This window comes from Pleurodeles waltl, chromosome 12 (assembly GCF_031143425.1).
Source record: "Pleurodeles waltl isolate 20211129_DDA chromosome 12, aPleWal1.hap1.20221129, whole genome shotgun sequence".
In the NCBI taxonomy this organism is placed as follows: domain Eukaryota; kingdom Metazoa; phylum Chordata; class Amphibia; order Caudata; family Salamandridae; genus Pleurodeles; species Pleurodeles waltl.
This window is the reverse complement of record NC_090451.1, coordinates 675474248-675488050: the sequence shown is the minus strand read 5'-3', so window position 1 is coordinate 675488050 and position 13803 is coordinate 675474248. Positions and strand designations below refer to the sequence as shown.

The window sequence follows — 13803 nt, the reverse complement described above, 5'->3', positions numbered from 1 at the left end:
ACCATTTAGTCATTGTCACTCAGGGCTCCTCTCTCTCCGCCAGAATCTCTCAAACCCGCTAACAGCACCTTTTTGGGAACCGATTTTGCGAACTTGGCGGCCAGTTTCAGGTCAGTAAAGAAATGCAGCTTTCCTCTATGCTGCACATGTAATTTGGCTGGATAGATGAGGGAGTATTTGGCGTGTGTCTGGCTAAGAGTGCGCTTGACCGGCAGGAAGGCCCGACGGGCAGCCTGGACCCCAGGGGTGTAGTCAGGAAAAAAATTAAGTTCAATGTTATTGTAAATCACCGGTCTACGCTTTCTGGCCAGTCTGAGCACAGTATCTCTGTCCCGGTAGTTCAGCAAGCAAACCACTATAGGACGCGGCAGAGTTCCCGGTGGCGGATGCGGACCCAAAGACCTATGGGCGCTCTCCACCACCAAGACTTTGGAGAGCTCATCGGGAAATAGCGCAGACAGCATCGTCTCAACATAGTCCTCCATACGGCCCATAGCCGGTGACTCAGGGAGGCCTATGATACGTATATTATTGCACCGCGACCGGGCTTCCAAATCCTTGTTCTTGTCGCGGATGACCTCCAGCACGCGTTCCATGCGTAACAATTGCTCCCCGTCTCCACCGCGTCCATCTTCTAAGTCCGAAGTATGAGATTCCAACTGCTCAAATCCGACCTTATGACCATCCACCCGTTCCTTAAAACGATCCATCTGCTCAGTCAAATGGTCAATATTAGCATCAATGCCAGCCAGGCTATGCTTGAGGTCCAAGAACATAGCCTTAACGGAAGAAGCTTAAGCCCCCTCCTCAGGGAACGAGTCATCTGCCGAAGAGCCGGCCGCACCACTCTTTTTCTCCCCTTATGATCGGCCTTCCCCATCCTCTGCACAGGCCACTAGGACCGCGATCACAAGTGCGTCACTCCTCTTCAGCACCGGGCATCCTCCAGGAAAAGCCACACAGGGCAGTAATGCCACAAGGGTATGGGGTCCAAGTCACCGATCCTGGTCAGACCAAGCCTGAACTATGGGTCGAATTGCCAAAGCCCCCAAGCCAGGCCCGCAACCAGGATCGCAGTGTCCGTCCAGTCGCAGATTGTAGGAGGATGGACTGGCTTGTAGTGAGTACCAAGGGGTACTTACACCTTGCACCAGGCCCAGGTATCCCTTATTAGTGTAGAGGGGTGTCTAGCAGCTTAGGCTGATAGAAAAGGTAGCTTAGCAGAGCAGCTTAGGCTGAACTAGGAGACGAGTGAAGCTCCTACAGTACCACTAGTGTCATATGCACAATATCATAAAAAAACACAATACACAGATATACTAAAAATAAAGGTACTTTATTTTTATGACAATATGCCAAAGTATCTCAGTGAGTACCCTCAGTATGAGGATAGCAAATCTACACAAGATATATGTACACAATACCAAAATATGCAGTAATAGCAATAGAAAACAATGCAAGCAATGTATTGTCACAATAGAATGCAATGAGGGCACATAGGGAGAGGGGCAACACAAACCATATACTCTAGAAGTGGAATGCGAACCACGAATGGACCCCAAACCTATGTGACCTTGTAGAGGGTCGCTGGGACTGTAAGAAAACAGTGAGGGTTAGAAAAATAACCCACCACAAGACCCTGAAAAGTGGTTGCAAAGTGCACCTAAGTTCCCCAAAGAGCACAGAAGTCGTGATAGGGGAATTCTGCCAGAAACAACAACACCAGCAATGCAACAACAATGGATTTCCTGACAAGAGTACCTGTGGAACAAGGGGACCAAGTCCAAGAGTCACGATCAAGTCGGGAGTGGGCAGATGCGCAGGAAATGCCAGCTGTGGGAGCAAATAAGCTGCCACCGGATGGTAGAAGCTGTGGATTCTACAAGAACGACAAGGGCTAGAAACTTCCCCTTTGGAGGATGGATGTCCCACATCGTGAAGAGTCGTGCAGAAGTGTTTCCGTGCGGAAAGACTGCCAACAAGCCTTGCTAGCTGCAAAGGTCACGGTAAGGGTTTTTGGATGCTGCTGTGGCCCAGGAGGGACCAGGATGTCGCCAACTGCGTGAGGAGACAGAGGGGGCGCCCAGCAAGAGAAGGAGCCCACTCAGAAGCAAGCAGCACCCGCAGAAGTGCCGGAACAGTCACTACAAAGTGGAGTGAACCGGAGCTCACCCGAAGTTGCACAAGAGGGTCCCACGAAGCCGGAGGACAACTCAGGAGGTCGTGCAATGCAGGTTAGAGTGCCGGGGACACAGGCTTGGCTGTGCACAAACGAAATCCTCGGTGAGTGCACAGGAGCCGGAGTAGCTGCAAAACATGCGGTTCCCAGCAATGCAGTCTAGCGTGGGGAGGCAAGGACTTACCTCCACCAAACTTGGACTGAAGAGTCACTGGACTGTGGGAGTCACTTGGACAGAGTTGCTGAGTTCAAAAGAACCTTGCTCGTCGTGCTGAGAGGAGACCCAGAGGACCGGTGATGCAGTTCTTTGGTGCCTGCGGTTGCAGGGGGAAGATTCAGTCGACCCACAGGAGATTTCTTCGGAGCTTCTAGTGCAGAGAGGAGGCAGACTACCCCCACAGCATGCACCACCAGGAAAACAGTAGAGAAGGCGGCAGGATCAGCGTTACAAGGTCACAGTAGTCGTCTTTGCTACTTTGTTGCAGTGTTGCAGGCTTCCAGCACGGTCAGCAGTCGATTCCTTGGCAGAAGGTGAAGAGAGAGATGCAGAGGAACTCTGATGAGCTCTTGCATTCGAAAGCAGAGACCCTAAATAGCCAGAAAAGGAGGTTTGGCTACCTAGGAGAGAGGACAGGCTAGCAACACCCGAAGGAGCCTATCAGAAGGAGTCTCTGACGTCACCTGCTGGCCCTGGCCACTCAGAGCAGTCCAGTGTGCCAGCAGCACCTCTGTTTCCAAGATGGCAGAGGTCTGGAGCACACTGGAGGAGCTCTGGGCACCTCCCAGGGGAGGTGCAGGTCAGGGGAGTGGTCACTCCCCTTTCCTTTGTCCAGTTTCGCGCCAGAGCAGGGCTGAGGGATCCCTGAACCGGTGTAGACTGGCTTATGCAGAGATGGGCACCATCTGTGCCCATCAAAGCATTTCCAGAGGCTGGGGGAGGCTACTCCTCTCCAGCCCTGACACCTTATTCCAAAGGGAGAGGGTGTAACACCCTCTCTCTGAGGAAGTCCTTTGTTCTGCCTTCCTGGGCCAAGCCTGGCTGGACCCCAGGAGGGCAGAAACCTGTCTGAGGGGTTGGCAGCAGCAGCAGCTGCAGTGAAACCCCGGGAAAGGCAGTTTGGCAGTACCTGTGCTAGAGACCCGGGGAATCATGGGATTGTCTCCCCAATACCAGGATGGCATTGGTGCGGCAATTCCATGATCTTAGACATGTTACATGGCCATATTCGGAGTTACCATTGTGAAGCTATACATAGGTAGTGACCTATGTATAGTGCACGCGTGTAATGGTGTCCCCGCACTCACAAAGTCCGGGGAATTGGCCCTGAACAATGTGGGGGCACCTTGGCTAGTGCCAGGGTGCCCACACACTAAGTAACTTAGCACCCAACCTTTACCAGTTAAAGGTTAGACATATAGGTGACTTATAAGTTACTTAAGTGCAGTGTAAAATGGCTGTGAAATAACGTGGACGTTATTTCACTCAGGCTGCAGTGGCAGGCCTGTGTAAGAATTGTCAGAGCTCCCTATGGGTGGCAAAAGAAATGCTGCCGCCCATAGGGATCTCCTGGAACCCCAATACCCTGGGTACCTAAGTACCATATACTAGGGAATTATAAGGGTGTTCCAGTATGCCAATGTAAATTGGTAAAATTGGTCACTAGCCTGTTAGTGACAATTTGGAAAGAAATGAGAGAGCATAACCACTGAGGTTCTGATTAGCAGAGCCTCAGTGAGACAGTTAGTCATAACACGGGTAACACATACAGGGCACACTTATGAGCACTGGGGCCCTGGCTGGCAGGGTCCCAGTGACACATACAACTAAAACAACATATATACAGTGAAATATGGGGGTAACATGCCAGGCAAGATGGTACTTTCCTGCACAGATGATCTCAACAGCAGCCCAGACGAGCGTCCGCAACACCACAGGGGTCCGCGGTTCGAGTCCCACTGCCGATTAGGCCTGTCAGTCAGTCACAGCCAGGACCAATTCAGGTCCAGGCGCCAGGCCGTGGCATATCAAGCAGGCACCCACTCTCCACATGCAAAACAAGGAGTGGGGAGGAGGGAGCGGACAATCCAAACCCCCACCGGCACCAGGCCACAGCATACACCAGCCTAGCGCACCGGCCCAGAGGCCGCAAGCCGGCAAGGTCAGCCCACCGCACCTCCCGTGGCCCTACAGCCCCGCAACCACCCACAGATGGGTCCCGCCAGGGAAAAAAAGAATAAAGGAGGGGCACCTAATGCGTGGACAAGCTGGAGAGGGGAGGGGGGGACCCACCAAAGCCACCCCCCCCTGCTAAGGGGACACTCTGAGGCTCAAGATGTCAAGGGGTCGCTCCCCCGTGTCACCCACAAGGATGCGCCAACTACAGCCGGGCCCCCACCCCCGCAGGTGCCTGTCGCCCGGCCGCCGAACGGGCCCCCCAGGGGGCAGGAATCCGGCCACCAAAAGCACGCCCACCCACAAGAAGGGGAAAGAGGGACGCCCAATGACACAGCCCCCAGCAATGGGAGAAAAATGTGGCCCAGAATAGTTAAAAATTAAGGGGTCGCCCCCCAGCGCCACCGGAGCAAGCGCGCTGTCAGCGGGCCAGCCCGTCGTCACAACCGAGGCCCGCGCCACGCAACTTCAGCAAGGCCCGCCCGGAGGCACCAGGCAGACCTGCTCACCTGTCGCCAGCCAGGAGATACAGGCGCCACCCGCAGCCTCCTAAAGCTTCCTTGTGCCTTTAGCAGTGCGGCCCAGGGGTCGGCAGGCTGCTCAAAAGGAGAATCGGGAGGATTTATTCACCCGCCCAGCAGAGCCTCACAGTGTGGAGGCCATCTTGCTGGTCGGCCATGCCACGCCCCAGTCTTGACGTTATTAAAGAAAAAACAAACATAGATATCCAGGGACGCAGATCCTCCACGGATCCAACAATCCCTGTGTTGATATTTGATTGGCTTCATCCAGGAAGTGTTGTCTGCCATTTTGGGAATCGCACTCAGCCGAGTCCCAAGAACAAATAAAGAAATAAAGAAAAGGGGGGAGAGTAGGAATACCATGACCCCATAGGCCTGGTTCTGGGGCTCCCCAGCGATCCCCACCTGGCCCAAAAAGCTTTTTTTTATTTTGAAGCAAAAATTGTGGCAGATTTGTGAATTCTTGCAAAACTAAATTTAAAAAACACAAGCGCAGGAACCCGTGCTTGGATTTTTTTATGCCATGGGCCATGTCAGAGGGGGGGGAGTGATTCATGATCATTTCTACTGATGTGCACTGTCTGGGATCGAGGGGTGCAATACAACCCCTGAACGGGCAGCTGCTTCTGTACAGACAGTCTGTGATGCAAACTAAACTGATGCACTTTTTGTGACCCTTTGGCACTGATGTCCACTGACACTTGTGGCTGCCCACCTCGTTGCTCCACAGACCACAGCAAACTTGCAGCTGACCTGCCTCCTGACAGCATAACGCAGAAATCAGCATGGGCCGTGCTGTGGGCTGGTGAGTGTGGGCGGGGCTCAGCAGCAGCACCTTGCAGTCGCAACAAGGAGTGCCAAACGAAGTGTCTGTTTAGCTCAGATCATCAGGCCTCCCGCTCCACAGCCTGCTGGCAACAGGTTAGCAGCTGCGATAAGGGCAGCATCTAGCTGGCCACAGTAGCGTGTGCACAGCCCGCTCAAGGGTATCTTTTTTTCAGTGACGACTTCCTTTCAAGGAAATTCAGTGGAACATAATAGTGTTGTTTTTTTGTCCATTTATAATGTTCACATTGTTTTAATTCTATAGCTAATCCTTTTTTGACCATTCACAGTGTGCTCTATGGTACCGGTATCGTGCAACTGTACTTCACAACGTTTCTCCAGCGACATTTTATTAGTGGCTGGCATTCAGCTTCTTTCCACCGTGACTCATCAAATTCTTTTAACAGACACACACTTTATTACATTAGGAAATTCTGTTCTTATTGTTAGACTTGGCATCCTTGGCGTCGTCTCCCCAAATTTTTTGCGTCTGTTTCCCAGGTTGCTGACGTGTGCTGGACTCTGTTTTTGCTGTTTTTGTTACTCTGGGCACTTTACCACTGCTATTCAGTGCTAAAGTGCAAGTGCTCCTATGTAAAATGTATGTGTAATTGGCTTTCCATGATTGGCATATTTGATTTCCTAGTATGTCCCTACTACAGTGCACTAGAGGTGCCCAGGGCCTGTAAATCAATTGCTACTAGTGAGCCTGCAGCACTGGTTGTGCCACCCACGAGTAGCCCTGTAAACGTGGCTCAGACCTGCCACTCCATTGTCTGTGTGTGCAGTTTTAAACTGCCAATTCGACTTGGCAAGTGTACCCAATTGCCAGGCCTCAACCTTCCCTTTTACTACATGTAAGGCACTCCTAAGGTAAGCCCTAGGTAACCCCATGGGCAGGGTGCAGTGTATGTTAAACATGTAGTTATGTATTTTACATGTCCTGACAGTGAAATACTGCCAAATGCAGTTATCTCTCTCAAAGGTTAAAAGGGGGCTGCCTTTAAATGTTATTAAAACGCAGATTCCATTTGGGAGCAGAGAGAAATATGGCGTTTAGGGTCGCTGAGCTACAATTTAAAAGTACATCTTTTTTTGTGAAGTAACTTTTTAGATTGTGTGGGCATACTAACTATAACACTGCTTATGACCTCACATATTACATCACTCATGACATTGTCAGTGACACTGATGACATCTTAAATGACATAACTGATGACATAACTGATGAGCTCATCCACAGAACCACTCAAACACCCACTAATATACTAATTTAATAGTTTCTGTTTCTTGAAAACAACAAACTAATCAGTCATTTCCCCGACTCTGTTTACCTCCTGTTCCACCAAACCCAAATGAACCCTTTGGTTGTGTGGTATCTTCTCCAAACTCTGCTTTTCTGCAAGGTTAAACTTTTCAAGTATTTCAATGTTCATTAATTCATTAGGCTTTTAAAGACAATCTTACAAGCAGCTTGCAGGTCTTGAGCTGGACTCAAAAGAGAGGTTTATTTTTAAAACAGATGAAAAGGACCTGTCAGGGAGAGGGAAGAAGCTTTGCCACTCGTGAATCATGGTCCCTTCCACCGCTCAGCAATGGTAATGAACAACATAGCACACTCCGTGTATCTGCATGTACATTATTATACTTACAGATGTCACTGAGCAAAGCCTAGGAAACCAGTTATTGATGGAGCAAAAGCATTGGATTGCTCTGATTATGGATGTCAAAATGAGCAAACCTCCACTGTAAAGGTACAGGTTGAACATCCCGAGGACGACAAAGCACACCAACACTAGTGTTCATTGGGTCAAATCAACATGCTAGGTGTGGTGTAACTTGTATCTGATTCCTTGCTACCCATTATAAACAAATTGTAAATGTATCCATAGTCGTTTCTTTGTTTACTTTTGATGTATTGTGTGGGCGTTTTGAAAGCTACAAGTACTCTACTAGTTAGAAACATAGTTGGTCCATCTCGTAAAAATTAACTGCTGTCTGGAAGCCTTAGTATTTGCATTGAAGGCTCAACTTCTCTTTGAAAATCTGCACCATCCCAATCCTTGTGTTGCATTACTCAGAAATTGAGATATGTTGCTAATTTTTATGGTTTAGTTATGTATCAATATGTGTTCTGGCATTTAAGTGATTTATACTGAAATAGTTTGTATTTCCTCAGAAATTTAGCTTCCTATAATTTTTCAGGCTTGGTTTGCTTAATTACCAGTGGCTTCAGGCAATGGTGTTTGCCATTGAGGAGATCAACAGGAACCCGGACATCTTGCCCAACGTCACACTGGGATTCCGCATGTACGACTCTTGCTTGATGAGGCAGCGGGCCCTTGAAGGGACCTTCTGGGTGCTGACGGGTCTGGGGAAGCTTGTACCAAACTATAGATGTCTAATAGATAATGTCCTTGCAGGCATAATTGGAGATGCAGGATCATCGTGTTCGATTGCTATGTCACGAGTCTTGACCCTTTACCGGCTCCCACAGGTATGAAAATGCCTTAATCTGCTCACCAACAAAAAACAATATTGCATGTCAAAAGAACCCATGGAACTGTCTGTAAGGAGATATATTGGAGAGTGGGTAAAGGTAAACACATAGGACCAAAGTCACAAAAAATTTCTGTGAGAAGTTGATTCCTAGTTCTGGCTTAGGTATATGCAAGTGTCACTGCTTCTTCTGGCAGAGAAAAAAAGGCCTAGATTGAAACAGCTAATTTCAAGCCTGTGGTGCCCGCTGTTTTGGAAGTGTGGCAGCTCCAAGATGATGAACAATGGTAATTTTATCAGTGCCCAGAGGAAAGAAATTAGAACACTTGCCTGCATCAGTCAAATACATTATGTTATTTGTGTTAGGTTATTGTTTATGTTATGTGTATTTGTATTGTATTCAACTCACCAGGTAGGGTGTCCTGGCTCTGAAACAGGAGCTGTATGCGCAAAGACAGGCTGGGGCTGGGTGAGTAGTCAGTCTTTCAGTTCTTGAACTCCACAAGAAACTGAAGGGGCGTCTCTGCTGTGCAAGGGCAGGTCATTCCAGGCTTTAAGAGCGAGATAGGAAAAAGCACGACAACAAGACCTGGTTCTACTTTTGCAAAGGGTGTGTCTGAATAGCAGTCAACCTTAGCAGAGCTATCTGGCAGGTTTGCTGAGTGGTTGTGTAGCCAATCCCAAGTTGCTAGGTTTCCCCAAGAGTGTAAAAGTATCCACAGTGTGATATATTAACAGATTACGGGGAAAGGGACATTGAGGGTTATTAGGGCCCTCACACAATAGGACACCTACTTACAGCCACAAAATGAGTGACAACTGATGCTATGTCCCACTGCACAGTTGCTCAATGCCACTCTGTTTTCTTTCACTATTTGCATTGTTTTAGCCTCTGTTCCCCAGGAACATAAAAAATGTTCAAATTGGTCACAGCCTGGACCATCCTCCCTCCTCAAGATAAATTACCACCCCACTGGGGGCTGTTCTACAGTTTAAAGGTGTCTAGTTTAGACAATGTAACGGTTGTCAAAGTTGATTGCACCAGTTGTGTATTTGAGATTGGGAAAGGCATAACTTTAAATAAAGCTATGTATACTTATGTATTGGGACAAACATACATGAAATGTGCATATTTCCACGAAAGTAGGGACTGTAATATTTATTTTCCGTGCAGTTCTTATAGAAAAAAGGAAACTTCCAATGTTGTTTTCAAATTTGTTGTGGGGGAGTGGCCAAGAACTGACGGTGGGGTGCTCCAATTAAACAGCCAAGATGTTGGTAAGATCAGTTCACAGTGCATTAGAAGCAACCTGGAGGTTGAAGCTGGTGAATTGTATGTTTCAAGTGGATATTTTTTCAGGATCAGAGAGGTTGTACTCCTGGCCTTTGCACTAAGTTGGTGCCCCCGTTTCTTAGCTTCTTTTTAGATTTTACATGTTTTAGCTGCATCACTTTCAGCAATAATATTTTTCACTTTTCACTTTGCTTGCAATATATTATTGTAGGAATAAATTGTACAAATGACTTGTTTCAGTTAGCCTTCCCTCAACATGTGATCAGTACATTCCGTCCAAGGCTAGGAAAACAGTACACTATATCCGAAGACTTGCGTTGCCCATTTAGGAGGCAGCTTCTAACATCTAGACAAGCTTTGCATCAGAACTCTCCTCCTAACAGTTTGAATTTGTTACATAAATGATGCACTGACCCGGAAGGGGGAGAAGGGCTTTCCAGCCGCGGCCATCCTGGGACGAATGCTGTGTTTGACATGCAGCTATGCTGGCACTAATCTACCAGCTTCCTGAAAGGATTGCCGCCCATACCACAGGCTGACTCCTGACACCATTTCCAGGTATGAGGGTAATGGCAATCCTATAGATCGCGTTGGAAAAAGGGTACACCTGCTATCCTCTCAGTATAGTCTTAGGGTAAGGCAGGAACCTCCAGAATCTAAGGAACCTCTAGAACTCACTTACCATGGTTGAACTGTTCATTTTCTTTGCACATTCATTATCCTGGTAACTTTGGTTTGTTTCATTTGCCTAATCAGCACAGCTCATACTCTCTATGCAAGATTACGATTGTTTCAATATATGTATTGAAAACTTGCCTTGTATATCTCTTGTGGTTTGTCGGGGCATGCATGGGTAATACAATAAAAGTGTGAGATATGTCTTCACAACCTCCCTTAGGAGTCAGGGTGTCATGTTGCGGTTGCCATAATAATTTTACACCCTGGTCAGGTTAAGGGTTCAGTTGAAGCACTGTGAGCTAGCAAGGAACTGGGCTGACAGTTTCCAGTGGTGTGGCAAGATTCAGTTCCCCACATTCTGAACTTCTGCTGTTCTAAATGTAAGGTCCTATTATCTTAGTAGGAACCATATAACAAGGTAGCATGGTAGCAGACCATTTACTTTTATCAAGCCTGATTCTTGGTGCATGATTGGGCTTGCTTGGGTAAACTATACAGAGTCCTGGTAGGGACATTTATGACCCTTCCTACTGGAGTAAAGGAGTTTTAGAGAAGGTTACTACTACTACTGCTATAGTCCAGTCAGCCAGATATTATTGAGTTGAATAGATTCTCTATGTATTTGCACCTTCAGTATATTTAGGATTTGGAAAACTCCTTTGTTAGCACCTTCGATAATGAATGAAACAGTTTTATGAAAGGGTAGAAATTGTCAATGCTGTTGGATGATATCAAGGGTTCTGGCCAGGATGCAATAGGAGGGTATGTGAGAATGTGCATAGTGGTAATGAGTAAGCAAGCCAACATGGTGGATGCACCTTAGTGCAGCTTTGCCCCGGGCCGCCAACTTGCCAGGAGATATCCAGGGCACGGTGGCAGCATCCATCAACTAGCCGCACGTCGGGCCCTCGGGAGGCTGGAGGGGCTGGCCGTTGCTGGAAGAGGGGCGGCTGCACACCCATGGAGCTACCTGGTGGGTGAGGCGTTCCAGCGTGTGCCCCCATGGCAGGAGGCGGTCCGCCTGGCTAGTGAAACCTGGATGCAATACTGAGAAGATCAGCAGCCATGATCCACTGCCTTTGGAGCCAGCAGCACAAAACCACTAGCAGCGAGCGGTAATGCCTGGCCGCCCGACACCAGAAACTGGGCGGCCAAGGAGCACGGCTCAGAGTAATGCATGTGGTGGCAGCGGCCCACAGCCGCGGCATCTTGGGCCTGGTCGCCGTCAGGGGTACGCTGACCAAAGAGACGACAGGTTGCGGCCAGGCAGGCCCATGGGCCACTCCCCACCCAGGACTACTTCAGAACCAGCCGTGATCCACAACCCATGGAATCATATGGTGAGAGGGACTGCTCAGAGCGTGGGCCCGGGGGTGGCGCAGCGGTGTGGCCAAAGACGGGGTTCCCAGAGACTGACAGCCTAATCAAAGTGTGAGGCCAGGCCCAGCTAGGGAAAATCAACACATGGCCTAAGACTAGGCAACGCCAGATGGAGATTGGGGGTGCCAGTGACCTGATGCACATGGCTGGAGCAGCATATTGGACCTGAGACCAACAGAAACCAGCCTGGTAAGTGTCGAGTGGGCCCCTAGAGAGACAGCACAGTAGGCCGGGCCCTGGAGATGGCTGGGAAGGGGGCCCCTACCAGCTGTCAGTTAACCAGGTACCCCATTGGGGCCCCATTGGATCTCTCTCAACATCTAGCCACTCCTCCTTGATAGCGTCCCCCCGTGGAAGTGGGAGAGGGAGGCAGTGCTGGACTGAATCGTATTAGAAAGTTCCTGAGCAATCCAAAATACAGCCACAATACCTCTTTGACGGCTGCAGTTTTGAGGCACTTATGCCCCTGGAGCTTAATACTCACGAGACTGGCCTCCCGGGGGTCGCATCGATCTGGGTGGAAGCCAGCAATGCTGGGAGTGGCATATCCCTGGCCTTGGGGGAGGCGAGAGAAGGACGTAGCCAGGACTCGGAACAGAAATGGGCAGACAGCGTCCCCCTCAACCGGCCCCACAGACCTCGTCATCCCACCCCCTAAACCTGCGGGTGCGGCATCCCTAGCCGAAAGAAATGCAGATGCCCCTATGATGTTGGATAACTTGGATCAAGTGCTCGCTGCCATTGTGTAAGTCAAGTGATCTATAGAGACCCAGCTGGGAACACTGGCCATGGAACTTGGCTTCCTACGAGACAACCACCGAAAGCTGGCAGACAAAGTCTCTGATGGGGAAAAGACACTTACCGAATTGCAACCACAAGTAATGGAGCACCAGGCATAGCTGCAGGACCTTCGCGGTCGTGTTTAGTATCTGGAGATGTGAGCAGATGACGCAGAAGGCCGCTCCTGTAGGAGCAACATCAGAATAATTGGGATGAATGAAGGAGCGGAAGGGCCGGACCTCCTGACCTTCCTAGAAACCTGGTTCTGCTCCCTTACACCGGACTCAAACCTCACACTATTCTGCACACTAGAAAAGACACTTGAAGTCCTAGCTCGCCGGTCACCCCCCCGGGTCACTGCCACAACCCTTACTTTTAAAACTACTACACTACCGGGACAGAGATGCCAGCTTGGAAGGATGCGCCACTGCAGCTTGAAGGCAAAATGCTGATGCTGTTCCCGGACTACACCAAACAGGTTCAGCAGTGGCGCTCCACATTCCTGGCAGTCATACGCCGCCTCCGGCAATTGGGACTACACTACTCCCTGCTCCTCCCGGCCTGTCTATGGACCACTGCAGGCAACAAGACGCACCTCTTTATGGACCCATCAGAGGTGATGCAATGGTTGGACCATTGAGATGATGACACCTCGGTATGTGGTACTGAGGCGCCCCCTAGATCTCGCTGTTGGAGGGGAGTCATGTGGCATGGCCGCATAAGAGGGCGGCCTCCCGGTAAGTCCTGGCTGCTTCCCCAGATTTGGAACAGATCATTAAGGAAAGAAAGGTGGCGATGACTGCTACGGCCACCCTGGGGGCTGCAACCCTCTTGACTGAAGATGACGTGGGTCATCATCTCTTTTTGACAGATGAGGAGTACATGGACTCAACCATCACACCGAGACTCACCCATAGTACCTGTTGTCACACCGCAGACGGCGGATGGCCTGATCTAAGTTACCGGGGCCCCACGCCTCTGTTCGGCAGCCCTTCCCCCGGGGACGGCACGGGCAGACCCACACAATGGAAACTAAGGGAGACTAAGGGGAAGGTATTTAATATTTATTAGGACTGCTACAGGCATAGCACATATTACACGGATGCCCCCCTCCCCCCACTGTTGCTTGGTGCCAGACAGAGTGCTCTATTATAGGATACATGACTGAACTGCTTGACCTGAGGACGCAGTGCAGAGCCAGCAGAATTACCCAATATCCCAGCTGTCCCCACGCTATGGAAGATGCCACACATAGAAGTATATATGGCCACACGCAGGCCACACCGGCAGCACTGGCCACTTCACCCCCTACTCCAATAGTTGACATCATGCATTTATGGTTTGAGTGCCTTGCCCGGTGCGAGGGCTTCCCCCATTTGACATCCCCTTACTACCCTTCTCTCTTAAGATAAGTCACCTTTCCCCATCCAGATGGAAGCCTACTGAGTCATTCGCAAGGTGGGAGCACACAACC

At 49.7% G+C, this 13803-nt stretch overlaps 1 protein-coding gene across 1 annotated transcript in view; it reads left to right on the top strand.

Annotated features, from left to right (window-relative positions):
* The first annotated feature begins 970 nt into the window (after nt 1-970).
* The window catches only part of LOC138267203 (extracellular calcium-sensing receptor-like), a 59053-nt gene continuing 46220 nt past the window's right edge, over nt 971-13803 (top strand). The window contains exons 1-2 of the mRNA XM_069216056.1: nt 971-1120; nt 7926-8195. Coding sequence (XP_069072157.1) covers nt 971-1120; nt 7926-8195 — 420 coding nt within the window. The remainder of the gene's footprint in view (nt 1121-7925; nt 8196-13803) is intronic.